Raw genomic sequence first — 25731 nt, 5'->3', positions numbered from 1 at the left:
TCGTCGAAGAGTAGACTGTATGTCGTGTGAGTCTTAATTCTCGTCCACGGGCATGGCTCCTAGAATATATGTATACATATGTCTTTCGAAGGTTTCTTAGAGGTCATGGGTGGCCCGAACCTACGTCCAGACGGAGCGAAGCCTCGCCGATAACCCCGGGATCCCCAGATCCTTGAACCGGCTACTTTCTCGACCAGCGGAACCGAACAACATGTTTCCAGCTCATTTGCCGCTGTGAGTGAGAGGTCAAAGGTGTAGAATAGCTGTCTATTCCTATAGTGTATGTGCCTGACACCTTCCTCACAGGGTCTATCCAAGACAGGCTATGTTCCAAACCAAGCCATTCATTTCTTATGCCACCAGATACTATCCCATATGGCCACACAACACTGCATCAGTAAATTCCAACATCTAAACCTTCCCAATATATTGATCGAAAATGTTCTTCAACTCCAAAGCACTCTTCTTCGGATACCGGTGCTGGCCATTCTCATAGTCGACATACGTGACACCAAATCTCGTCTCATATCCCTCGGCCCATTCGAAATTACTATCGATCGTTAGCATATCATCCACTTATCGAACGCAGAAAACCCACTCCATAAGACTCCAAGCCATATATCCACGACAATCACAACCATCCTCTGCCACCGCCTCGGCCATGGCCTGAACGTACGTCCGGAAATACTCGACCCGAAACTCGTCCTCGAGAATCTCTTCTTTCGGCAAGTCATTCTCGCCTTTAACACTGGTGCCATTCTCAGTCACATAAATCTTCGGCCGCCCATACCGATCACTCAACCACTTCATCAACTTCCTGAAGCCTGGAGCGTGCGGTCTCAGCCACGGACTTTGGGTTATTGGACCGATGCTCTTGCCAGATTTGTCTTCCAGCAAGATGTCCACATTGCCCGCGAAATCATTCGGATCAGCCGGTCCGTTGCGGTGGCGGATGTAGTTGGCGCAATAGTGGTTCATGCCATAGAAATCATTCGAGCCTTTCACCAATGCACTCTCCTCTTCGGTGAATTTGGGTAGGCGGTCTCCAAGTTGCTTGACCATCGAGTCCGGGTACTTCCCAAAGTACACTGGGTCGCCGAACCAACATATGGAGAACTCGAGCTTGCGCTCACATGCTATACGATCTTGTCCGTCGTTCGGGTCCCATGGTTCAACCCAGTCACCTACGCACCAACACGTCAGACAAAGCCAGAGGAATGAACAATGGCCACTTACCATTCAAAGTGATTCCAATCTCGCCTCCATTGTTCGGCTTGAATTCTTCGCGGTAGATCTTGACGGCCGTGGCGTGTGCGATCAGGATATTATGTCCCACGATCCACGGTTCCGTGCTACTGTCTCCGATGGGGCTCTTGTTGCGGTTGCTTGTGTGTCCCGGCGCAAATTGGCCGACACTATATCCCAAGACGGCACTGCAGAACGGTTCGTTAAACGTGATCCAGTGCTTGACTTTCGGTAGAGCCTCGAACATGACGCGAGCATAATTGGCAAAGTCGGCGACAAACTCGTCCTTGTTCATGAACCCGCCGTACCTCTTGTACAGCTCGTCCGGTAGATCCCAGTGGAAGAGAGTGACCATAGGCACGATGCCGGCTTCGAGGAGGTCGTCCACGAACTTGACGTAGTGCTGCAGACCGGCTTTGTTGACAGTATCTTTGCGGCCTCCTAGCGGAATGACGCGAGACCACGAGATGGAGAATCGATAGGCTTTGGCGCCGGTCTTATTCAGCAAGTCGATGTCCTGGGCCATCCGATGGTACGAGTCACAGGCGACGTCCCCGGAACTGCCGTCCGCGATCTTGCCGGGAATCTTGCAGAAGGTGTCCCAAATCGAGGGTCTTCGGCCATCTGCTGTAGCACCACCTTCAATCTGGTACCTGCATGATGGTCAACTTTGTGGATAGGACTGCAACAGGAAGCACTTACGCTGCAGTCGCAAAGCCCCAAAGGAAGTCAGCGGGCAATCCCGCCTTGGGAGCGACGTCCTTGACCATGACTTGATGATATCTATAGCAGCTCTATCGCACACATATGACTTGTTGCTGTCCAGTATCACGAAGGTTTATAGTGATATAGATAGAAAGTACTGTTGTAGATCAATCAAAAGTGGATGAGTGAGGACCTTTCGTCACCGTTACCGTGCCCCGTGCGTCGACAAGATCTATCAAGGGCAGTCAACCAGAAAGAGGTCCAGAAAGGCCATGGCTCTGGATACTTGTACCACATTTCCATTCCGGCTGGAGACATGCCACCCTGAAGGTTGTTCTCTGGCGGAAGAAGACTATCCTAGGGAATTCTGCCGGATTGGTTGCGGAGATCGTGTCCAGGAACATCTGCCGCTCTGGATCTGTGGTTGGAGACGCCGAAGATGAGCCTAACAGGCTATATTACTACCTAAAATATGAAGGCATGGTAAGAGGCCGAGACCCTGAAACGGCTACACCTCGGCGCCTCTATCACAATGGACGATGCATGTTGCCACTTTTCGTGTCTCTTACTCCTCCAGTAGAGCCGCAGGTTCCTGTCCTCCTTGTACTAATTGTTCAGACTTCTATCCCACCGATACTCCTGCGCAACGAAGCCAATGCCGTGATAGCACCCAGAAAAGCACAACCTGCACGCGCTGGATCTGTCTGACATGCATTTGCCGACCATGCATCTTACGGATCTGGTTCTTCCTCCTCACTAGGCTCTTTCATCCTCCAAGTTATGAAGGCGGAGATCAAAGTCGCAACTCCACCAATTCTCAGTGTCCATCCAACACTGGTATCCCCTGGCACATTGCGTGGCTTCTGCAGCCCCTTGAACACAGCACTGCTGATCAGGGTCGCTATGATCTGTGGAGCACTGATAGCAACGTTATGAAGGCCAAGAATGATACCTGCTTGATCATCCTCTTCATCTTCCTTATCATCGTCCTCTCCATCTCTTCGTCGCTGTCTTTGCTTCTTGCGACGAATCTCGTCACGTTTTGATATCTCTGCTGAGATCAAGGCGAAAGGAGCCCAAAGTGTCAATGACCAAGATACTCCCACCAAGGCTGTCATTATAGTGGCAGCGGTGGGAGTTTTGATGAAGAACGTACTAAAGGTACACAAGGCGAACAAAATCTGGGAGAGCAGCCACGCTCGTCGTAATGTGAGTCCCGGGATCGAGATTGTGAAATTGGTAAGCCACGCTTTGACGCCGGTCGGGTTCTCTTGCAGAGTGGGATCGTTCGCAGCAGCAACTCCATCTGGACGTCCGAATGATTTGACGGATATGTTACTTTGTGATCTGCTGGCTAGCGGCCTGCTAGACTCGGGTACATAAGAGAAGTATTCTTGATATCTGGTGGCTCCAACAGGAGAGATCGGCGTGATCGGTTGACTGTACGCTCTGCGATGCCCAGGTCTGCGAGGTCCGTTCTCGGAGGAGGCGTTCTCTCGATATGGTGTTCGAGTGCCAACAGGAGTAGTAGGAGTGATCGGTTGATGCCATCGCGGCGCGTCATCTTCGTCATCGCTCTCGTCCTCGTCGGGTTCGTTCTGGTATGTTGGCTGCACAAGGAACGGAAGAACGATGTTGGAGGCGAATGCAGTTATGGCATAGATCAGGAGGGCAAACGTCCCTACTCGAGTTGCTTGGGCCCAGAGCTGGTCAACCTCACTGTCAGGTATGCCTGGGTGGAGACGTGGATCAACGTAGAGCTGACCAATGTAGGTGGTGATGTAGAAGAGGAATGGGAACCAGCCTATCCAATGGAAGAACTGGATCTCGCAGACTTTGCGTGTCTGGGGTGGTAAATGCTTGATCGAGTTGAAGACTTGCTTGAAAAAGGCCACAAATCCTCCGTTCTCAAAGTCGGTGTTCGATGGAGGGTCAAGCTGGGGGTTTCGTTCTTTGATGGTCAGAAGACTGGTCAAGACAGTTATAGTGAGAAAGAAGGACGCAATGACGACCAGAACCTTGAATTGAGAATTGCCGAGGAAGTGGAAGTACTTTGGGAGGTTGAGATAGCCGAAAACATATCCAAGCACATTGCCGACGCCCGTCATTCGAGAGGCCCATGCATTGGCAGACTCTTGCTGATGAGATGGGGCATTATCCACAATGAAGGCTCGAATGGCTGCTTGTACTGTAATTGTGTCAGCTCAAGGATGTATGGTAGTGCTCATGACACATACCGGTATTAATAGAGAAGTCAAGACACCACATCATGACTGTGGCCAAGACGATCGTGCCAATCCGGTAGCCTCCGCCATATGGCGCATCAACATCCTTACGTCCGATGACCCGTACAATGTCTCGGGCATAGGCTAGAATCATGGATGTGACAATGACTCCAAGAGTGCCTGCAACCATGAATGGCTTCCGTCTTCCCCAAGAAACACGACATCGATCGCTCCGAATGCCGATATAGGGCTGCACCAAAGCTCCCGTCAATGGACCTGCAAGCCATACAGCAGCGAGGAGGGCTTTGCTCATGCCAAGCGACAACAAGTAAGGTGAGCCATTGGAAAGTTCGACAGACCACACGATCTGAAGTCCACCGATGCAGATGGTCAGTAGAATCATGTAAAACCAGCTTTTGTCCTCCAACACAGACTCGGCGAGGCTGTCTTCTCGGTCAGGGCTCTCGTCGTCGGCAGAGTCATTGTCGGACAATAGCCGGGCTCGTTGCTGAGGGCCATTGTCCTGTATGTTGACCGATTTGATGAGCGGCGAACGCTCATCGCTGGCTGAATTCTGATTTCTATGCGACATGAGGAGCTTTGAGGTCGGAAAACCCGACGGCTCTCACTTTGGTTCGCTCAAGGAAAATTCTCCCAAGAAGGTTTATAGATGTGACGCAATGACGATGGTGGTGTTGAACAGGGAGACCGCCTCAAAGTGGTGTGCGGGCGTATTATGACATGGCTGGTATAAGGTGAAGTATGGAAGAAGTGCGAGTTATGCGCAAATGGTTGCTGAGAGGTCGATGTGAGTTCGACGGGATCAGCAGCGGAAGAGGGAGGAAAAGTAAGAGGAATGAAAGCTGGACAGTGGTTGGAATGAAGTTGTGACCTGGTCAGGCGATGTCATGGGTCTTGCCCAGTTGAATTCTCATTGGTCAACACCGCCTCGTGGCCCTTTGACCTGCGCAAACTGCTGCAGGACAAAGCAACTTCATTCTCCAAGGCCTCCAACGATACAAACTCTCACACGTTTCGAACATCAGGCACCAACTGTCGCCTCATTCCATTCAAAAGGACCTGCAGCTTCAATTCTCCGAGAGCCAGCACATTGGACATTTGGGTCAGTCCTGCAGCCTGACCCCGAGCTCATTGCAGGCGAACGAGCTTGACGACCCCATTACCTTTCCGCCATCACCACACAGCTCATCTAGAGAGCATCCGACAATATGAAGCCAGTTGTATCCGCTCTCAATGCGTGGACATGGTCGGTATTCGGGGATTCGAAGACTTGAATCTGCTGCTAATAATCTGATAGCACTGTTATATCATGCTTCGCCATCGTCATCCTATCGGTCATAGGCAGCCTCTTTGCGGTATGACCCCGTCGCATCCCATGTCCATCCTCTCCTCTGAGAATATCACTCTCGGGGTATCACGATCACCTCTTGGCCGTTGTTGTACTGATGAGTATTGGCTATACAGAGAGATCACCACATGATGATGGGACTGGAAGAAGATCCTGAGGATCATACTGCAGTCGCCACAGCTGTCTTTATCAGTGTAGCTGTCTATGCAGTGAGTGCGCTTTCGATCGATTGGAATGCAAAGACTAACGCACTCAGGGTTTCCTGGTATTCTGCGGTTTCCAAGCGTGGCTGCATGTACGAGCGAGTCGAAGAGGGGCAATATCCCTACAATGATAGATGATGCATCAAGAGCGATTACAATATTTTGAGTCATAGTGTTGGCGTTTGGGAAGAATCAGGCTTGCTCAATGGAGTCCGTTATGAGAACATCGAAGCACGACATGCACCATGTTATCAAGTGTGCCCATTCGGGTATCAAAACTACAACAAGCACTTCCTGCAAACATGACCATCCACTTGCGCTTGAAAGATCTAACCCACACGACGCTCAAATGAGATCCCGGCTGACGAACTGGTGATGCAGAGCCTTGCCCAATGCCGCAGGGCTTCTCTCCACAATCACACCAGCTGCTTCCAGAGCCGCAATCTTCGAATCAGCACCACCCTTTCCACCGCTGATGATGGCACCAGCGTGACCCATTCGTCGTCCGGGAGGTGCACTGATGCCAGCGATAAAGCTGACTGCAGGCTTGTTCTTCTTGTTCTCGCTCTTCAAAAACTCGGCGGCATCCTCTTCAGCGCTGCCTCCAATCTCGCCAATCATGATGATTCCTTCCGTCTCGTCATCTTCCATGAATACTTTCAAGCAGTCGATGAAGTTGGTTCCGCTAAAGGGGTCACCTCCGATACCGACGACCAATGATTGTCCCAGACCAACTTGTGTTGTTTGGTTGACCGCCTCGTATGTCAAAGTTCCTGATCTTGACACGATGCCAATGCGTCCTCGTTTGTGAATGAACCCGGGCATAATACCAATCTTGCATTGGCCAGGGGCGCTGCCAGCGATCAGCATAATGCCACCCACGGATCTGCTGTAGACTTACATAATCCCTGGGCAGTTGGGTCCGACAAGACGTGTCTTGCTCTGGGTTTTTAGCATGTTGGTTACCCTAACCATATCGTGTTGAGGAATGCCTAGGCGACTCATCAGATAGAGTATAAGCGTCTCTTGAAGTGATTCAAACCTTCTGTGATGCAAACGACCAAAGGAATCTCTGCCTCGACAGCTTCGATAATACCGGCAGCGGCCAATGGAGGAGGGACGAAGATGACCTTTCACAATCAGTGTTCCCTTCCTACAGAATCTTACACCGAGGCACTCACACTGGCGTTAGCACCCGTCTCTTTCACACCTTCAGACACATTTTTGAACACAGGGAGGTCGAGATGTTTTGAGCCGGCCTGACAGTAAAATCAGTACTAATGCACCGATTGAGTCTGTCGAGAGTTGCAAGTACCTTCTTTGGATTCGTGCCGCCGACAACTTTGGTGCCATATTCGATTGCTTGCGTAGCATGGAATGTACCTTGCTTGCCAGTAAATCCCTGAAAGAGGACTTTCGTATCCGAGTTGATTCTCAAGTTGCTAACGGTCTGCTGATAGGGAGTTGCAGAGGAGACACTCGCATAGCCTCTAGTCGATTTGGAAGCCTGGCGCACCGCCGAGGAGGCACCCGTCTTGAAAGCCTGCATGGCTGCGAAGGCTTAGGGACGTATACCGGGGCCAAAATTACACTCGTTTCGACGATTGAGTAGCAGAGTGTCAATCGAGACCTAAAAGTGAGCTCGCAGGCGGACCAGGAGCTGGGCCGAAAATGCGACCCAGACCGAGGTGCTGCTGCTTAAATCAACTGACACGTTTCTGGCTGAAATCTAATGCTGCTTTAGATGGCCGCACTTGCATCATTTTGACTCGACCTTCTAACATGAACGGCTGCTTCTTACATTTCGAATTTCCCTGTTCTGCTTTTGACAAAATCTTACCATGCACCTGACATCTTGTTTTATGCATCATGTCCGCCGTTGTTTGTCTTGCTCGAGCTCGAAAGGAGTATTGCGCGGCTCTTTTTCCGTCCAAGTCTTGTCGCGTCTCTTCATTGCACTCGTGGGCCATTGCAGAGTCGAGTAGATTCAGAGGTAGGTTTCATTTCGTTTCAAGGATGTACAGTCCGAGAACTACTCGTACCAGTTCGGTATCATAACCATGGCGGCTATTTACCACATCGGTCCAGAGTTTGGCGTACACCTTCCCCAAATCGATATGCTCTCCGAATCTGGGACGGGATTGACTGACAAATGCGTGGTGGCAATCATCCACCCGCATTCTGGACCAGAACCAACAAGCACGGGTTCTATCAGTCTCGGCTGAGACTTTGATGTCTTGTTGAGCCTTATGATACGACACTTGGATCTCTCAGGTGCTCTGGGTAGGAGGCCTGAAAGCTGCACGACTGCCTTCGTTGACCGGTGTTGATGTCACCGCATTTCTAAGCTGGTACTTCAAGCGCAGGAAGTACTTGAATAAAAGGATATCTATCTCGTGTTCTCAAATGCAGGCGATTCCTGTGGTATCTGAGAGGTCGCCGGAGTTCATTCTGGAGACCAATTCGAGTCTGTAACAAAACAAGATATCCGCTCATCCTGTATCGAGGGCTGGCCTGCGGTTCGACGGCGTATAGCGTACACATACAGCGCCACGTATATCGAAACCAGCAACCAGGTCAGGAGCCTGCAAAACACGATTGGTCGTGCGCTGCAAGCTGGCTGCCACACGCACCACCCTTTCGCCCACACTGACATTTGGACACATATTCCGTACCAAGGGCAGTCTAAGGGATGCCATCTAGAGCCTTTCACCACAAGAACCGACATGGCTGTAAAACCTGCAAACAAAGGCGGAAACGTTGCGATCAAGCAATACCAACATGTGGCGGATGTGCCAGACGGAGGACAGAATGCGTCTATGGCGACACTCTTCTCGAAGCTACCCCGATGAGCATGTCCACTTCACTTTCTATCCCACCAGCGCCTTCGACGTCTTGGGCCACTGTTGATCCTCTGCTCCGGGCAGTCATCGCCCCTCAAATTAGCCATGTAGAACCAAATGAGCTTGAGCTCATTCATCACTACTCAGCCACCAATTCCACGGCATTCACGACGATACCAGGACTCTTTCCATTGAGACGCGTGGACATTGCAGGACGCACCCCAGAATACCCGTACCTTTTGCATGGCATACTTGCGGTGTCGGCTCTCCACTTACAATCCACGGCCGCAGATATGCCCCAGTCAAAACGCCTTTACTACGCAGAAAAGGCCAGCGTACACCAACAGGAGGCACTTTCGTCCTACATTCCCACTTTGAACAATATCAACAACCGGACATGCCACTTCGTCTTCGGGTTTTCTGCCGTTCTCGCTGGCCTCGGATTTGGCTTTCTCTGTACCTCAGAACGAAATGCTATTTCCGACCCAGAGGAATTCATAAGCAGAATCACCACCATCTTTGACTTACTTCTTGGTACAGTTGCAGTCGCCAATGCGTCCAGCAACTGGATCAAATCCTGCGAGTCATTGGTGGTTCCATTCAAAACAATTCTAAGCCGACAGGAGGTCCCTATCGAGGCTGAAGTACAGAACGCTTTAGAAGGGCTTTTCACAGGTATTCAGTTGGCAAATGCTCTCGAGGTCGAGAGACACGTTCCGCATGCACATATAGACATTTCGGTCATATTCAGTTCCGCAATACCGGATCTTCACAAGGCGTTTCGTTGCATTGGGAGAAAAGAGCCAGACAATTTCCTGGGAGTTATCGGTTGGCCTGCATTCGTCGACAGTTCCTACGTTGCACTCGTGAAACAACGCCACCCTGCAGCCCTGGTCGTCCTGGCTTACTATGGCGCGGCACTGCATGCATTGGATCATGCTTGGTGGCTTCGTGGAGTTGGCTTTCGCCTGGTTGAAGCTGTGTCAGCAATTGTTCGTGCTAAGCATGGGGAGATATGGCAGGATTTGTTACAATGGCCATCGAACAGGGTCTGGGAATCCGTGCATGGTGCAGCTTCCACAACTCAGCTTCGCCTGACAACCGATACCGACATGACCAGTCACATCTCGGAGGCTCCCACACCTTTCGAAACAGCCTTCGTCTACACCTACGCCAATGACTTTTCCGAGCCTTAATATACGGGACCTCTGTCCCTCCATCTTCGAGCATCAAACTCAGAGATCGCCTGGAGCTACTTGAGTCTGTTGGCAGAAGTAGCATCACCTACCGTATCTGGTCATACCCGAGGTACCTCCTGCCAGGTTCTCCTGCCGGGTCATCTGCGCGGTGTATCTCAAGCACATTGCGAAAAGCGTACAAAAAGTATGGCAAATATAATGCAAGAATACATTGAGACGGGACCAGCAAACGTGAGCAAGACGATACAAATACAGATCCACTCTACCCAACGAGTGTTCCTCCCCTTAAAGCCAAGACTATCAACCTCTTGTCCCCCTTCCTCAATAGTACCAGACCTCACCCGCGCCCTTTCGTTCCTTGATCATTTCTTCATGCGTGTCGAGGCTATTCCTGGCCAATGCAGCGAGCATATCTGGAGGCGGGGCGTGAGCAGGCGTCATCATATGCTCGTTTCCAGGCTTCGTGCGAATGGGCCTCATCCATGGGAATGAAGATGCCCCAGGCACGGCGCGAGCTGCGGCAAACTCCTCGGGCGTGAAGATGCCGCCCATGAAAGCACCCGCTGGTTTGCGGTCAGGAGACTCCAAGAGAGCGGGAAGACCGTCGGCCAAAGCCTCGACACTTTCAAAGATTTTGACGACTAGAGAGTGACAAAGGGATCAGTATCAAGGGCTTAGTAGAGTGGATCAGACGACACACGAACCTTCATACTCAGGTTTGAGCGCTTCAGTGACAGCGCTTTGATCAGCGGGAATCTTGCCGAGGATGATAACTGGGATTGGCTTGGACATAGTGACGATGACCTGACTGGGTTGTCTGTATGATATTGTTTGCTTGCTTGGTTGTTTGTCGGGATGATGCTATGAGCGATGCAGACAGAAGCGAGATGTGGCCGTGCCTAACTGTCCTTTTATACATTGAGGTGCACGGTACAGGATGACTACTTCAAACTCTACGGCCATGGTACTTGGTAAGCCGTCGTTTCGTGAGCGCGAGTCTCGCATCGTTGCAACGCCGATAGACCGATAGCCACGGGGGACGGTATGTACCTTCACGGCAGAACAGCATCTGATTCACAATCTTCGCCATGTGTGAACGGAACAGGGTCCAAGGAGAGTTCAAACAGAGTTCAGTCGCTCATAGTGAACGCCATAGCCGATTTTAGCCGTCCATAGCCCGGCTATTCAATTGATACTTCATACTTCAGTCTGTCATATACGGAGCACGTCGAGGCGCATCCCGATCAAGGACATTTCGTACACCCCTTCGGCAATCAGGATCTCCCCAGCGATGATCGTGCATCTTAGCAATACTCCGCGCGATTTCAAATCCGCTCCGATCAGCCACTTGGTTCAGCAATCGGCAAAGCCACTGCGCCTCGCGCGATCTTGGCTGGAACGTTCTCCTTGCCACGGCTGCGGCGAACAATAAATGAAAAGGAGCAAGGACCTCCCACTTGTCCGTCTCGTCAAAGTGACAATGTAAGCTCCGACAGATCTCCCCAGCCAAGATGCGCGCTTCGACCATATCACCCATATCCTCTTTTGATGTTGTTGGCGACTGACAGTCTGGATGCTCGAGTTTGTATTTCCACTCCAGTGCCGTGACTTTGAGGGACCGGTACATGTTCAGCCCCAGCGCAGCTCTCTGATTGGGATACTGAAGAGAGCTTTGGAACACGAGGCCGTTGTCATCGGTGTAGAAGGCCTTCCTCTCGCCTTTGAGGGCTTTTGCAGTCGCCTCGAATTTGAACCGAGTGATCCATGTTTCTTTCCAGATATCGAGATTAGCTAGCAGCTGTTGAAGTCTCGCGGAAATGTCTCGGTGCCGGTCCCAATCCAGATCAAGAATGTCATCTTTCATGAAGTTCGATATCTCAGATGTCACCCTTGTCAGAACGCAGAATGCATCTTCGAGCTTGACAAACATCGTTGACATCGGGTCTAGATCTGACCGCAGATCACTCCACTCCTTCTTTTCCAAATATGTCGGCCGGCGGTGGAAGTACGCCTCATGGATGATTCGAAAGCGATTCGATTCGAGGATGAGCTTGTTAGGATATGTGCGAAAGTGCTCCGGCCCAGCAAGCTCAATGACTCGACTGATACCGCTTGCATGCCGTATCCAGTTGTGGTTCATCGTGCCAATAACGAGTTCGTACCGGTTGAGCGCACTGGTGGTGGCAAGGATGTCGAAGAGATCTTGTCCCTCTCCGTGACTTTCTAAGGCCAAGCGAAGAGCAGCAAGAGCTTGTCCATATTTGATTGCGGCAATGTCGCCGGAGGTCTTGTGGTGGTAGCGATTGCGGTAGAAGGCTGCAGCGAGAGCTTCTATTGCAATATCCGCTATAGGGTACTCACCATGGTGCTCCAGACAGTATCCAACCCATGGTTTGTCACGCTCGTTGATTTGCCAGCGGAGGTGGCATATGTGAGTGTCCGGGCTGCTCTTGTTTGCCCAGTCGAAGCCCCTTCGTATAGGGGTCAGGGGACTGACAGGAACATCCAGTACATAGTAGGACGATCTGTCAATCGTGATCTCCGTGGACTCTTTGCTCCCTTTCCGAGGCTTGCTCTTTTCCAGCGCACACAAGTCTTCGGTGTCTTTGTTGACGAAGAGGGCACCTTGTCTTGGTCCGTTGCACTCGATTTTCCGTTTCTCACAGTTCAGACAACGCGGTCTCCTTTCGTCACATCGGACACGACGAACGACGCAGTTTCGACAGCCAGAAGTGTGTCTCGCCATACTTTGAGTGCACTAGCCAAGGCTTGAATCTTTGGACATACAATTGTTTGGGGTCTGAGGTACAGGTTGCCACAGACCAAGACTTGAAGTCTCTTAAGGCGGTCGTGTGAGCATGTCAGAGGGCGGCATTGCTTGCACAAATACTCTCGCAAGCACAACGATATGTCCAGTATAGGCCATAACGGGTATAAATCTCGGCTCCGAACGAGTCTCGAAACATGTCATGCATCATAATGCATGAACCTCGGCGCCTATTAACGGATTCTGGGTGGCCTGACAAGGCTAGTGAGGCTCAGCGTCGGGGAGTTTTGGTCTCCGGCAAATGGCATCTCTGAATCCCATTACTTCGTTCTTTAGTTAATCACAAAGGAGAAGTGCGCAGGGCGTTCCAGAGGCACGGCACGCACTGCTTACCTTATGATCGACGGCCTGGGTCGTAGCGCATCAATCATGGCCATGAATCAGCAGTCAAAGGTGACGCTTGATCGAAAACAGTTGTCTTTTCGAGATTAAGTATCCACAGACCGGCGACTTTTGTATGATACCTCAGGTTGGGAGGATGACTGACGCCTTACGAGGCACTACTGGTCTGCATCTCGGATTCGGGTGCCTCCTGGAGATGACCGCGTGGAGAGAAAGACATCATTGGTAAAAATGTGCGAGTACGAGAAACACGATCAGTGGTTGATGAGTGCTCTTTCTACACAACCATGGCCAGTTGACTAAGCAGCTTCATGTCAATTGATACGGTGAAGCATGTGATTGAAGTAGCAGTCTGCGTGAACCTCACTGTGGTTCGACGTGAATTTTGTTCCGCTCTCAGGCGCAGACAGACACCAAGTCGTCGACCTTCTCCCTGGAGGAAGTCCTTGACTTTTCTTGCAAGAGTCAACGTCGAGTGGCGGAAAAGGCTGCCGTCGGCTCGAACTCAGCTCACCAATATTCCTCTGCGCCGATCGACCTCACTTTGACCACAAACATGAAAGAGAAAGAACAGGACATATCTCTCGCATCCTTCTGGGACGAGCGCTACACAAAGTCCAGCGGAGAGACCCCGATGCACGAATGGTTCAAGACGTTCGATAGCCTGAAGCCTTTCTTCCAGAAACACCTCCTCGATAGGAGATCCCCGGAGACAAGTCCTTGTGTTCTTCAACTCGGATGTGGTGATAGTGTGAGCGCCGTCTAAATACATGCGGTGAATGGACGGCGGCTGACTTTGGTGGTTGACAGACTGTGCCTGCTGATCTATGGAGCCTTGGGTACAAGAACCAGATATGTATCGACTTCTCCACCGTGGTAATTCAGAAAATGTCGGAACGCCACGCGGACAAAACAGGCATCAAGTGGCTGTATGGAGATGTTCGCGACATGCCGGCAATACCAGACGCTTCCGTGGATGTTGCTGTGGACAAGGGCACGCTCGACGCCATGGTGTCAGGCAGTCCATGGGATCCACCCGAGGACGTCAAGGAGAACATCAGACGTTATATCGACGAGGTTTGCACACGACATGTGGTGGCAGATAAATATTTGACTGACTTGTTTGGTAGGTGACTCGTGTGCTCAAACCAGGCGGCACTTTTCTCTACATTACTTTTCGACAGCCTCATTTCATGAAGTCACATCTCCTGCGGGACGGGATTTGGGATGTGCAGGTTGAGGAGCTTGACGACGATAAAGGGTCGTTTGGCTATTTCGGTTTCGTGATCGAGAAGAACGCCTGATTTGTTGATGCTCCAATCAGCTTTAGGGACCGGACTATGCTCACCGATCCGCTTCGTACTCGCAAGAGCTCATAGGCACAGGCCCCGTCCCAGGTACGTAAGTTTCCAATTCGACATCATTATTATCAGCTGCAGCCCTATGTACAACTATGGCTGACCTCAATAGACCTGCCGGTCGGCACCCACTTTTTGCCTCCCACGGCTCAATATTCATAAGGACTATTCTGTACGGCTTCATAAACGTACAGTGTCGAGTTATGCTGGTCGGGCAAGAAGTACAGACGCAACTTGCCGTTCACAATCGCCACATCAAAAGGATTTTCCGTGATGGGTGTTCCCAGTGCACTGACCATTGTCAACGGCACCTCAGAATAAGGCACCAATGTTTCCGTATCGACAATGGCAACGGCACCGACGGTCACGTTGTTCGAGTAAGTGGCCACACCGCTGCACATCATCACAGCACGGTAGTCGTACGTTTGGGAGTGCCCCAAAAACTTGCAATCCTGATAGTCAACGAAAAAAGTTGGGTTGTGGACCACGGACCTGGGCTGACTGAATTGAGGGTAAGGATCTCTTTTGGCTGTCAAATCCCAGACCGTCCCATTGCGGGCGCCCCAATTGAGGGTACTGAGTGACTGGTTTTGGATGTCATGCACGATACCACCAAGATGGTCATTATAGTGAATGAGGTCCTGGAACTCCAAGGTGGTGGGATCCACACTGATGATGCTTGCAGTGGTGTTGGGTCGATACTGCGCGATGGTTGCCCAGATAACCTGGCCGTCGTAATCAATGCCTCCGTTGTGGTATTCGAGAGCACCAGTTTCGGTCAAGGTGGCAACCGCAATGCGCTTGCCTTGACCGTCAAAGACAGCCAGATAACCATATCCAGCTCCAGGGGTGCGGTCTGTGCCGTTGATGATGGTGTTGTTGCCATATGAGACGGTCTTGTTGGTGTACAGACCGCCACTGACAATATATCGCTCCTCATTGATGTTGACCATACCTTCCGGTTCGCCATTGTCTCCTTCAAATGGGATCTTCTTGACCAGATTCCACACGGTTGAGCGACCTAGTTGATTGAACTGGTTGATGATGGCGTCGAAGTTGCTTGCCGGTCCTGGTGCCGGGAGAGGTGTTGGGACAAATGATACATTCTGTTGGTAGATGGTGATGTTTGCCGCCAGTGCGCTGGAGAGTAAGCAGCTTGCTGAGAGCAAAGCAACGGAAAACATCATGCTGCGGGCTTAGTATCGTTGTTTTGTGAACCTGAGCAAGCTTCCCAGCTACATTTGACCCGGTCTGGCGGTGCATTGAGCTTATGTACCTCAGCGTGCCGCCGCTGACCATTGCAGTGGTACGATAATTCGAACTTCGATGTTGCCTCCATGCCCCGGTCAACATCGGATGCATTGCAGGTCGACGAAGCTAGACTAGACATGGGGAATGACCATCACGTGGAGTGATACAAGCCTCGAGATTGGTTCGAGGGAAAGCGGCCATGACGGAAAGTCTTGCGCTACAAATGACGAACGACCCATACCATCGAGTGAAATCGAGAACATGTCCAAGTTTGCCTTGCAAGGGAAGGTGAGCAGATGTGTACCTGCAGGTTGACTGTCCGACTACGGAGTACAGCACACTCACATCTACCAAACCACAACCCGATTGCCGTAGGACTCCGCATGGTCGACAAACACGTAAGCCTGCGAAGAAACCTTATGATTATCAGCATCGCACGGGCGACCAGATATTCATCCCCACGTGGGAGCATGCAGCGATGGTATCTGTCAGCCTTGTCAAAGCGCTGCCTACATAGCCGGACCTTAGACGCGTCCATGGGGTCAAGAAGTCTACTGTTTGCATAACCCGGAATATGCCATACAACACGGCGTTGACCTTGCTGAAGGTAAGCAGAACGTACGGCCCGGCTATCGACAAATATCGAACATGTGAATTGAAGACGTGAAAAAGGCGCAACGCAAGGTAGTATAGTACAAGTCTAAGTACGCACCTGGGTATCTCTGTTTAGACTGAAGTCCACGCCAACCAATCTCACGGAGCAACGGCCTCTCATTGCTGAAGGAGAAGAGATGACACCGCTAAATGCCGAGCAGAGAGTCCGGACACCACCAATTGCCTTTCTCGCCGCAACAATACCAAAATCTGCAGGATCACAGAGCGAAAGACTTCAACTCCTCAATCGGTCTCATCCCAAACAACTTGGTCGAACCCGCTATGCTCATCCCCAACCACCCGCTCGCCCGATCACGGACAGTCTTGTCATACGCCCCGATCGCCTCATCCCCAACCTCACCCTGCCCAAGAACATCAGCGAGCTCAGCAGCATCTTCGAACGCTGAATTCGCACCCACCCCGCCGAGCGGAGGCATCGAATGCGCCGCATCCCCAAGCAACGTAACCCTCGCATCCGTCGGCAATGTATCCAAATCCGGCCTCGCCATCAAGAAGAACAACGCCGACGCAGCGTCGGGATCCTGCTTCGTCACAATAGTCCGATCACTCATGTTCCACGCCTTTGTCAATTCTTCAGCCAACTTCGCAGATTGCTCACCATTGTATGTCATCAACGTTTTGTCGTCGACCTCGGTGCGGGTTTTCGCAAAAGTAAGGACCCAGTATATATAGTCGTCCGGCAACTGCACTGCCTCTGCAGGGGAGGTATCTACCCCGTGGTCGAACCTCATCGTATCAGAGAACAACACCGCTCGTCCATTGGAGTTCTCCTCGGCCGTCACATTCATGCCCTGGGCAACTGTATCCCTGATCGGCGGCGGGATACCCTCTGGAATCGGAGTCTTGCCGAAGATAGCACGCATTTCGGTGTCGAGCAAGGTGTGGCCAGGCACAAGTTGTCGTCGAACATGCGAACGCACGCCGTCGGCGCCGACGATCATGCGTCCGGTCGCTGAGGTTCCGTCCGCGAAACGCGCTGTCACGCTCTTGTCGTCGGAAGTGGACTCGGATGCGAACTCATACCGCTCAAGCCGTTTGCCGAAGTCGATGTCCTTTTCCAACCCTTGGAGAAGGACATTACGAATGACAGTCCGATCAACATTCCAGTTCGGACCAGTACCGCGTTGTGGTCCTCCACCGCCGAAGCGAGCCTCGCTTTTCTCGCCAGTGAGTGCGTCGAATCGGTGACCGCCGCTGACCACGGGCGAAGATGTCTTCTCAGCGAGGTCGAAGAGTGGACGTGGGAGTAGCTTCTCGAGACTACCAATGCCCCTTTCGTCCAGACGGATGCGGTACCCCTGGGCGCGGAAACTGGCGGCGCCGTCTCGCTCGAAGATCCGGAATGGGATGCCTTTCTTCTTCAGGCCCTGGGCGAGGCTGAGGCCGCCTAAGCCGCCTCCAATTATGAGTATGGGGTTTGATACTTTTGACATTTCGCAAGCTTATCGATTCCTGGTGAGTGATAGTCAGGTACCCAGCATTGAGCAACACGAACACGAGACATTATCACAACATGTGGCCTGCCTTATCTTTATAGTCGATACTCTTTCCGGTAACGTTCGACGATCTCGGTTCGGACATGATATAGGTACCCGCGTTCATGCGACACGTGATCAGCTCGGACCTCGTCCGGCTCCGAACGAGGCTGCATTGAAGCCGAGATGCTCCTGGGGAACAGCAAGATCAAGGACTGGATTTGTTCCATCATTGACGTTTCATTAATTTCGTCGATCACATATATACGTACAATTAGCTATAAATTTCAGACTTCACCTATTGAAGAGTCTGAATCCACTCTTTTCTCAACCACCGCCTCCTTCATAAAGGGGCTGCGTGCTCTGAGCTGCCGTCCCCATATCAGAATGCACACCGGCGCGAATGAGAGCCCCAGGGCCAGGAATCCCAACAGGCTACTTGCCCACCTGAAATCCAAGTTCGAGTACATCGGCTGGGCGGCAAGCGGAAGGAAGGCCGAAAACAGGTTCTCTCCCAAGACCACCGCAGCGACAGCACTGCCAGCGTATCTGGCATAAGCGTCGATGACATAGTCGGCGATGGCCAGTACCACCACGTCAATTCCGGCTCCCACCATGGCCAACCCAATGGCCGGTGCAATCCAAGGAACCGAGGGGAATGACGTCCATCCGTAAACAAACATACCACCTGCGACGCCCACAAAGCTTCCAAAAACGCTAACATACAATCGTGCCTCGGGGATTGGTGTCCCTGGAGATTCCGTGTTTCGTGACGCCGACCCAAAGTACAACTTTGCTGAAAGGAGAACTCCTGTCCATCCAACAAGTTCGCCGATCACAATGGCCGCCTGTAAATACCCAGCTTGCGAGGCGTTCCAGCCGTATAAGCCGGAAAAGACTTGTTCGACTGATTGCGTGAAAACGAAGACCGTACCCACCATAAATGATGACCACAGGGTGAAGACAAATAGTACTGGCTCCGTGAACAGCATCCTCAGCGGTCGCTTGGTGCTCAGGGCCATCTTCAGCGCAAGATTCATCTTGGGTCCGTCCTGTGGTCCTCGCACTGCTTGACCGGCCTTCTGCAGCTTCCGGGCCCGTTGCTGCAGGATCACAGTGCCCCTGCTTTCTTGGAAAAAGAAGAAGTAGACTGGAAAGAATATGGCAAGCCAGATTAGCTGCATGTAGGACAGCCAGCGCCAGGAAAGATTCTGAAGAATCACACCCCCAATGACCGGTCCCATACTGGCTCCTGCCAGGTAAGTCGTGACGAAGAAACTCATGGGGATCGTTCGAGCGCGATCACCTTCCCAGATGTTCCCAATCAAAGCGGCAGCCGTGTTTGACAGGATAGCAGCGCAGCCGCCTGCGAAGAACCGGGTGACGACCAAAGTTGCGAAGTTCTGCGCCACGGCTTGCGGAATAATGAAGAGAAAGAAAATAATGTATGTTGTGAGGAAAGCTGGTCGTACGCCGAAATCCTCCATAAGTGGGAGAATTATTAAACATGATATACCGCCGCCCAGAGACCAGGTGGTGACGGGCCAGTATGAGTTTGGAAAGTTGGCATCGCTAACATTGAATTCTTGGTTGATAGCATCGGCGGCGACTGTGATCATGGTTCCGTTCATGGTCGTGATGAACGTAGCCAGTGTAGCAACGGCGGTGATGATCCATTTCCGACTCAAGGGCCAGTTGTATGGGTTCTCTGGGTCGCATGGTCCATACCAGTCAATCACCTCGGATCCAGCAGTCTGGGCGACATCGTGCCCATCAGGTTGGATGGGACTGGCATCCTTTGGCTCTGCATCGAAATCGGTCATGAGAGATTCGATAACGTCGCCTCTTGCCCAATCTTCGCTATAGTCAATATGAAAGGTTGCGAGAAGTCAGAATTCATCTCAGCAGGCCATATCAGTTTTATTTAACGTAGTTCGATCTTTCCGAGGAGCGCGCTCGGGGCGGACCGTGCATCATCTTTTCGTAACAAGGTGCCTGGAGATGACTGGAGAAAGCAGGAGACGACCGGACATGAGCGGATTCGAGTCTTTTGCCTTGAGCATGACGCGAACAAAAAGAAAACTTCACCAAACTTTTACCTAATTCTTTGATCCTTTTACGCTCTCATGTGTCATCTCCAGAATCTTCTTATGTGCGGAAGCATCTCGCCGGAGCAATAGGAGACGAAGTGGACTCTGATGAATTGGACAAAATAAGCAAGAGAGAGATGTCGACCTTCATGATGCACGTCGCTTCTTCGCTTGACCAGGTACTCCGTACGCCCCCCTGTTCCATTGGCCCCTGCCAGCCTCGCCTCCTTCCTGTGGAAACTGCATCCCCAGTATGTCAAACCTCAACCGGAACATCCAACGCCGTCAGCATTCCCTTTTCGAGGGTCGTGATCTCGTGAACGTGTGTACACTGCAAGCTACGCAAATGGAATCAGTGAGCCATCATGGATCCAAAGGTCTTTCACCGCAATCCCCAAACAGCTGTCGGATGCTCACGATACCAGCACGCCCATTGGCATGACTGGTTGTTCAATCTTCGGCCTGCGATCAACCGAGGTATACATTCGTCTGTCCGTAATGAGGACATCCAATAGCTGCCCAACCTTGCCTGATCCCAGTAACAGCCTCATAGCCTGGTCCAGCGACGATACATCCTTCTCAGCAGCTGACAGCTCGGATTCAAACTCCGTTTGCGCCACGATCTCACTTTCCGTCTTGATCTTGGGTATGGCTTTTCTCTGACTACTGTCGATCGCACCCATCCGTTCGTGAGAGGTAAGGTCGTCGTATGCTTCCAACAGGTTTGCTGAAGTGACCACCACGTCTCTCTTCTCCAAGTCGCAGATGATGTTTCTCCATTTCCTCGTAAGGAAGCCGTGCTCATCATATGGTCTGGCCAACCTTATCCATTGGGCCACTCTCTTGATTGTCTGCGCTGCTGTGTCGACATCGATCTCAAACCATTCCCGATGTCCACCGGCACACAGCGGATTGTGCTTACACCTCGGCTCCCTTCGCCAATGCTCTGACAGTTCATGATGAACCAAGGCTTCCGCTCGTATGACATGCGGCACATCATCGGCAACAGCAACAAGCCATGGCTCGTAGCCGCAACGTCTCTGCCAGCTTTCCAGGCGACCAAACACCTTGCCTGTCGTATATCCGATCTTCACCATGCCTGGGCTCGAGGTTCGGGTGAAGGCATAGATGGAACCTTGCTTTCGCCATTGAGGTTCTCTGTTCCGGGATGCTTTGGATGAGGAGGCTGGTGGTAACGGCCGCAATAGCACCGAGACAAACGTGTTCGAAGGGCCTTTGACGTGAGGCACAAACTCGGGAATCAACGATGCGGCGCCCGTTTGGTGGCATATCTGTCCTGTGTGGTTCCTGTCCATTGATCTCAGATTGTACCTTGGCGTCGATTCAGCAGGTTCGGAACGAGGCGTATCAGCCTGTACAGATGTCAAGTTCGGGTCTGTATCTCCTCTGTCCTCCTCCTTGATCTGCGTTGCTGCAGGTATCTCCCTAACATCGTCTTCCCATTTCTGGCAAAGCTCATCCAGAACACCTAGCTCTTCCAGGCTCTTTCTGTGGACCCTCTTACAACAGCTCAGTTCGGCCAATTCTTGGAGATGGCCAGTCAAATCACCAGTCAATACGCCGCCCAAAATCTGTACCTGGATACGAGATGCTTCGGAACGATCAAATTGGTTGACACGATTTGCACAGTTCCGTTCTTTACCGATCAGAGGATAAATGCAGGTGAAATGTGGTTGCAAGGGGTCAAAGTCACGGAGGGACGGGAAGGCTTTCACGTCCGGGATATGAACCATGATTGAACAAGTAATTCTCTTGCTTCAGATCTAACGAGACGACGCTGGGTTGTTCCGCTCGAGGAGAAAAGAGCTTGAGATGGCATTTTCTTCCTACTTGTGATCAGAGCCTACTTATGTGTTCTACCACCTCCAAGGATTCTGGCATTGGCATGGCCATAGATGCCTGATACCAGTTCGGTCACAGACCAGCTCCGCCTAATGGGGGCTGTTGTTTTGGCGAACCTTACCCCAGTCGCAAGGATGGCCGTCATCGGGCAAGTTGGCGCCGACCCCAGGTTAACGTGCTGCGCGAGGCTGAGTCTTGGCCGCAGCAAAAGTACCTACTCCTAGGTGACGCCATCAGCTGGAGTTGAGTTGCTCGACAGAACCTCATACCTATATTCTCCTCTATCAAGAGGGGAAGGACCAGGAAACCCCTTGAAACGTCCGCGGTTGCGATTGGCATACAGTTATACCACTGGGTATATTACCATTTGGCACAAAAGACAGAGATCTCAAGAAGAGTCATTCCTGCTGAAGCTCCCCTGTGCTCTCGGCTCGAGAGTGTCTCAGAGCTGCGCTGAGGTGCATTAGCTTGTAACTGCCTTGGATGCCAACGCCTGTTCGGTGATAATCACGAGATCAAGGTAGGTCCTTTCATCCTGCTGCGCCCTCAATAGCGTTCTAATGTTAGTCTATGCTATCAGGTGGAATGTTGGATGACCAGCGATGCAGGGTACAACCACTGGTCTCGTAGGCAGCATAGTGCATTGCGCCTTGCAGCTGCATGGTCGGAGAGTGAACTGTGACAAAAGCCCACTGGACCTGCTAGGTCCAGGAGCATCGGCTGTTCTGCGTCCATCCAGGTCGAGCGTTTGCAAGGCGACCTTCATATGACATTTGAGTCTTCACCACCTCTGGGAAAGTTGCATGGAGATGTTTACGATTGAAGATTTCATGAATCATATTATTGATTACTGCGCCTTCTTCTGCCCTGGATTTTTGGCGTGAACCGTTGTTCTGGTGTGTGACATTTCCCGTCTCGCAAGATATATCCATTTCGCATCGCCTCATTCACGAGCTCTCTCAGTTATACTCAATCCTGGGGCGCCCATCCGTCCATACCCATAATCTCATCGTATTGTTGAAGTCATTGCCGTGTGCATGAATTCCATAGGCGTGGTATGTACAGTGCACCGCACGTCGCTGTCGTCAACTTCATCATCATTAGTAATTCTCGCTACCGGGAAGGAGGCACCACGAGCATCTCGCGACTTCCAGGCCTCTGAAGTCGGTCAATGCCGAGATGCTCCAGCCCATCTCGTCCCACAAATATGCCAAAGGCAAAACGCGGCACATGCCCACCCACATGACGCACTGGCCTGAAGGCTTGGCCCCGTTTCTCGTCTTTTGCTCCATCTCCAGTAAGTGTTGCTGGAGATGAAGATGATCTGGTCAATCTCTCTATGAGTTCTCCTTTTGTTGTAACATTCTGCAGAGCGCTGTCACCCAGCAACGGGCTCGCATATAGCCAACTCAACAAAGCTGCGATGGTATTGATGTTGTGTGGCAGGTACCGCTTTCTTGTGGGCCAGATGACCAAGTATGACAATGCATAAATAGTCACAAGTACGCAGAGCGCAATGTATCCAGGCATGCTGGCGACAATTCTGACCTCGTTCTGAGTGGTGAAGAACTCCGCGGTGAATACTCCTCCAGCTAGGACTGGGATCGACAGTGATAGAAGGGCAATGAAGCTGATATATGCCACCTTGTAGTCGTGGTTTCGCAGAGCGAGAAGGATCACAGAACTCGGACCTCGAGCCGGGTATGACAGCAACAGCGAGTGTCGAGCATCAGCACCAGAAGGTTGAGAGAGGTTGCAAAATGGCTGAACAGCACGGAAGTACATTGCGATGGGTTGCCACGCAAGAAAGAGGATCATTCCGAGTAACGCCGGGATGAAGCTGTAGAGGAAGTTCGCTGGAGAGAAACCTCCAGCACGAGTCAGTGACGGTAACAATGGACTGAACCCGTCTTGTACTGCGTGGTTGACAAAGCTGACCACCAAAAAGGCAATCACAAGTATGAACGCTGCAATGATCCATGCCAAGACAGCCGAGTCTCGAAGGAACCAGACGGTCCATCGATACCGTACATACGGTGAATGGATATTGCGTGAGAAGACTGAACCATAGGAATGGCGCTGCTGAGCCTCGGTGTCAACGGTGTCGTTAGGATGAAGCCGTAGACCTGAGGGTTTCTCCGTTGCTCTTGTCTGCTGCATCGAAAGGCGTTTGATCGGGGCGTATTCCACACCTACTCCGTGGAAAACGGCAGGTCTTTCGGAAGTCGTCCAAAAGCCTAATCGACATGTCTTTGGTGGAAGTTGTTGGCCGGGATCTGGCGCAATCTCGCTCTGCTCGAATCCAGACCCACCATTTGAGCGACGAAAGAGGCAGACCAGGTCGGCGATTGAGCGCGGATCCCACATCAAGTTCGAGTTGCGTCGCCGAAACCGCACAATGCAGTACAGAATTGCTAGACACAGTAGACCATACAGCGCGACCAAGGTCCAGCCCACGCCCTGTACGGTCGTCCAGCGAAAGCGTGCGGGACCATCGTTTGTGATCCACTGCGTTTGATAAAGGCAACTGAGGAGAGGGACGGTGAAATTGCTCAGCCAGAATATCAGAAATGCCACTCCAAGCATTTGCTCTCCCGTACGGAAGAAGCTAAAGTCGGGAAGCAGATAGTTCGCCGGCAAGATCCGCATGTTCTGTAGCACCCAGGGATTGCGCTTTCCTGAGTTCATACAGAAGTAGGGCAAGCATCTGTACGCTGCGGCTTCGATGACAAAAAGCCATAGTAGCAGGATGATGCCCAGAAGTTGTGGTAGGTATTGGAAGACAAAATACCGTGGTGTGGAGTTTCCGTCGTAGTCGAAGAGGGCATGATTCGTGGAAATGAAAACAAGACTGAATATTAGGCCGGCTATGATTGATAGGCATAAGAACATGAAAAGCGCGAGGATGGGAAGTCGTAAGGGTGTTGGTACAAAGCCAAGTTGTGAGCGTAGGTCTTTGGACAGATCAACAGGGACCATGACCTCTTGAGGTACAGGCTTCCGCTGAATCTGACGTATTGGCTGTGGAGGAGGTTGCTGTGGTGGCGTTGGTGGAGGAGGAGAGGGTGTAGGAGTTTGACGGCTGTCGACCGATACTGGTCTTGCTAATGGCAGAATCGGAGAAAGAGGATCATCCACGGGTGATGCTGTGCTGTATCTGCCTTGACCAAGGACATCCTCATCTCTTGTCAATTGCTCAATCGCAAACCGAATGTATGGTGTATCGTCAACTCCTGGGGTTGGCGGACTCATCTCGTCAAAACTGGACAGCATGCGCATTGTCTGTGACGCCTCATACCGAGTATTGAGAGGTGCCGGCTGTGTTGCGCCGGCTCTACTGGGAAGTGTCATCTCCGAATCAATGAGTTGCTGCTGTACGGGTGGTGTTGATATTCTCGAGGGCGGTGTTTCATAGCTTGCTTTTGTATCGTCGGATTTTTGGCTGGCGGTTTCAGAAGCATAGTCTGAGAAATATTCGTTCGAGGCGACGGAAGATTTCAACGAATGACTGCGGATATATTGAGGAGTGAGGCTCTTGACTGTCTGAATATGAGTATCGGGAACCAAGTTCATTACTCTGGGGAAGTATTATCAATGCGGAAACTCAAAAAAAAATGTCAAAGCGGAAGCACGTTGACCAGAGTGGAATAGACATGGAGAGCATGATTGAAGACGCATTTCGAGAATATGAAATGGTGGAATTGAATACGAGGTTGGGGTTGATAGTGGTGGTTGGGATCAGGCCGGCGCCGATGAGATTCCCAGCCACGCAGAAGGAACACAGAATGGAACAGAGTGAGACACAGAACGGGAAGTTGGTTGCACGAGGGCAAGAACTTGGATGATCATATGTTTGCATTGTAGGCCAACGAAGAGAACCAGGATTGATGCACGATCGCCATTGAATATGGAGTAATGCTGTCAAATGAGGTCAATGAAGGTGTTGATGGGCAGAGACTGCGCCCTGCTTTCTGCCAAGACCAGGCTCGGACCGTTCAGCCTTGCCGTCCGTGAACAGACTAGTGCAGCCTCGTGAACCTAAACAACAACGACCTAACAAC

The 25731-nt window shown here is 51.5% G+C and overlaps 13 protein-coding genes across 13 annotated transcripts; 3 read left to right on the top strand and 10 right to left on the bottom strand.

Annotated features, from left to right (window-relative positions):
* Positions 1 to 76: 76 nt before the first annotated feature.
* Positions 77 to 2375, bottom strand: EDD37DRAFT_614756 (beta-glucosidase). Its single transcript, XM_062815556.1, has 4 exons — positions 1948 to 2375; positions 1237 to 1898; positions 599 to 1184; positions 77 to 550 (listed from the first exon to the last, which is right to left on the bottom strand). Exons 1-4 carry the CDS (start codon positions 2013 to 2015, stop codon positions 412 to 414), a joined length of 1455 nt encoding a protein of 484 aa, XP_062674474.1. The 5' UTR covers positions 2016 to 2375; the 3' UTR covers positions 77 to 411.
* EDD37DRAFT_614755 (major facilitator superfamily domain-containing protein) lies at positions 2376 to 5015 on the bottom strand. The gene is made up of 2 exons (XM_062815555.1): positions 4188 to 5015; positions 2376 to 4138 (listed from the first exon to the last, which is right to left on the bottom strand). The coding sequence occupies exons 1-2, from the start codon at positions 4765 to 4767 to the stop codon at positions 2682 to 2684; spliced, it is 2037 nt and encodes a 678-aa protein (XP_062674473.1). The 5' UTR covers positions 4768 to 5015; the 3' UTR covers positions 2376 to 2681.
* Positions 5016 to 5085: 70 nt separating this feature from the next.
* EDD37DRAFT_614752 (uncharacterized protein) lies at positions 5086 to 5993 on the top strand. The gene is made up of 4 exons (XM_062815554.1): positions 5086 to 5442; positions 5494 to 5551; positions 5661 to 5753; positions 5801 to 5993. The coding sequence occupies exons 1-4, from the start codon at positions 5405 to 5407 to the stop codon at positions 5876 to 5878; spliced, it is 267 nt and encodes an 88-aa protein (XP_062674472.1). The 5' UTR covers positions 5086 to 5404; the 3' UTR covers positions 5879 to 5993.
* EDD37DRAFT_614747 (succinyl-CoA ligase subunit alpha, mitochondrial) lies at positions 5994 to 7397 on the bottom strand. Its single transcript, XM_062815553.1, has 5 exons — positions 7063 to 7397; positions 6929 to 7006; positions 6790 to 6877; positions 6649 to 6739; positions 5994 to 6600 (listed from the first exon to the last, which is right to left on the bottom strand). The coding sequence occupies exons 1-5, from the start codon at positions 7294 to 7296 to the stop codon at positions 6093 to 6095; spliced, it is 999 nt and encodes a 332-aa protein (XP_062674471.1). The 5' UTR covers positions 7297 to 7397; the 3' UTR covers positions 5994 to 6092.
* Positions 7398 to 8167: 770 nt separating this feature from the next.
* EDD37DRAFT_13216 (uncharacterized protein) lies at positions 8168 to 9948 on the top strand. The gene has a single exon (XM_062809441.1). The coding sequence runs from the start codon at positions 8440 to 8442 to the stop codon at positions 9784 to 9786; it is 1347 nt and encodes a 448-aa protein (XP_062674470.1). The 5' UTR covers positions 8168 to 8439; the 3' UTR covers positions 9787 to 9948.
* EDD37DRAFT_13215 (uncharacterized protein) lies at positions 9949 to 10787 on the bottom strand. The gene is made up of 2 exons (XM_062809440.1): positions 10494 to 10787; positions 9949 to 10430 (listed from the first exon to the last, which is right to left on the bottom strand). The coding sequence occupies exons 1-2, from the start codon at positions 10579 to 10581 to the stop codon at positions 10111 to 10113; spliced, it is 408 nt and encodes a 135-aa protein (XP_062674469.1). The 5' UTR covers positions 10582 to 10787; the 3' UTR covers positions 9949 to 10110.
* EDD37DRAFT_13200 (uncharacterized protein) lies at positions 10638 to 12856 on the bottom strand. Its single transcript, XM_062809434.1, has one exon. It carries the CDS (start codon positions 12533 to 12535, stop codon positions 10994 to 10996), a length of 1542 nt encoding a protein of 513 aa, XP_062674468.1. The 5' UTR covers positions 12536 to 12856; the 3' UTR covers positions 10638 to 10993.
* A 658-nt stretch (positions 12857 to 13514) lies between these two features.
* Positions 13515 to 14262, top strand: EDD37DRAFT_644373 (endothelin-converting enzyme; the record flags this gene model as incomplete). Its single annotated transcript, XM_062817505.1, has 3 exons — positions 13515 to 13709; positions 13769 to 14035; positions 14089 to 14262. The coding sequence occupies 3 exons, from the start codon at positions 13515 to 13517 to the stop codon at positions 14260 to 14262; spliced, it is 636 nt and encodes a 211-aa protein (XP_062674467.1).
* Positions 14263 to 14369: 107 nt separating this feature from the next.
* EDD37DRAFT_13211 (uncharacterized protein) lies at positions 14370 to 15643 on the bottom strand. Its single transcript, XM_062809438.1, has one exon. The coding sequence runs from the start codon at positions 15501 to 15503 to the stop codon at positions 14466 to 14468; it is 1038 nt and encodes a 345-aa protein (XP_062674466.1). The 5' UTR covers positions 15504 to 15643; the 3' UTR covers positions 14370 to 14465.
* Positions 15644 to 15971: 328 nt separating this feature from the next.
* EDD37DRAFT_13388 (cercosporin toxin biosynthesis protein) lies at positions 15972 to 17883 on the bottom strand. The gene has a single exon (XM_062809467.1). It carries the CDS (start codon positions 17673 to 17675, stop codon positions 16440 to 16442), a length of 1236 nt encoding a protein of 411 aa, XP_062674465.1. The 5' UTR covers positions 17676 to 17883; the 3' UTR covers positions 15972 to 16439.
* On the bottom strand, positions 17812 to 19770 carry EDD37DRAFT_13312 (major facilitator superfamily domain-containing protein). The gene is made up of 2 exons (XM_062809454.1): positions 17990 to 19770; positions 17812 to 17932 (listed from the first exon to the last, which is right to left on the bottom strand). Exon 1 carries the CDS (start codon positions 19538 to 19540, stop codon positions 18005 to 18007), a length of 1536 nt encoding a protein of 511 aa, XP_062674464.1. The 5' UTR covers positions 19541 to 19770; the 3' UTR covers positions 17812 to 17932; positions 17990 to 18004.
* A 403-nt stretch (positions 19771 to 20173) lies between these two features.
* On the bottom strand, positions 20174 to 21939 carry EDD37DRAFT_13169 (T5orf172 domain-containing protein). The gene has a single exon (XM_062809432.1). It carries the CDS (start codon positions 21559 to 21561, stop codon positions 20221 to 20223), a length of 1341 nt encoding a protein of 446 aa, XP_062674463.1. The 5' UTR covers positions 21562 to 21939; the 3' UTR covers positions 20174 to 20220.
* Positions 21940 to 22521: 582 nt separating this feature from the next.
* On the bottom strand, positions 22522 to 25514 carry EDD37DRAFT_614735 (uncharacterized protein). Its single transcript, XM_062815552.1, has one exon. The coding sequence runs from the start codon at positions 25241 to 25243 to the stop codon at positions 22784 to 22786; it is 2460 nt and encodes an 819-aa protein (XP_062674462.1). The 5' UTR covers positions 25244 to 25514; the 3' UTR covers positions 22522 to 22783.
* Positions 25515 to 25731: the final 217 nt, after the last annotated feature.

The sequence above is a fragment of the Exophiala viscosa genome (genome assembly GCF_022695815.1).
Source record: "Exophiala viscosa unplaced genomic scaffold EDD37scaffold_1, whole genome shotgun sequence".
NCBI classification, from domain to species: Eukaryota; Fungi; Ascomycota; class Eurotiomycetes; order Chaetothyriales; family Herpotrichiellaceae; genus Exophiala; species Exophiala viscosa.
This window is presented reverse-complemented; position numbering and strand designations above follow the sequence as displayed.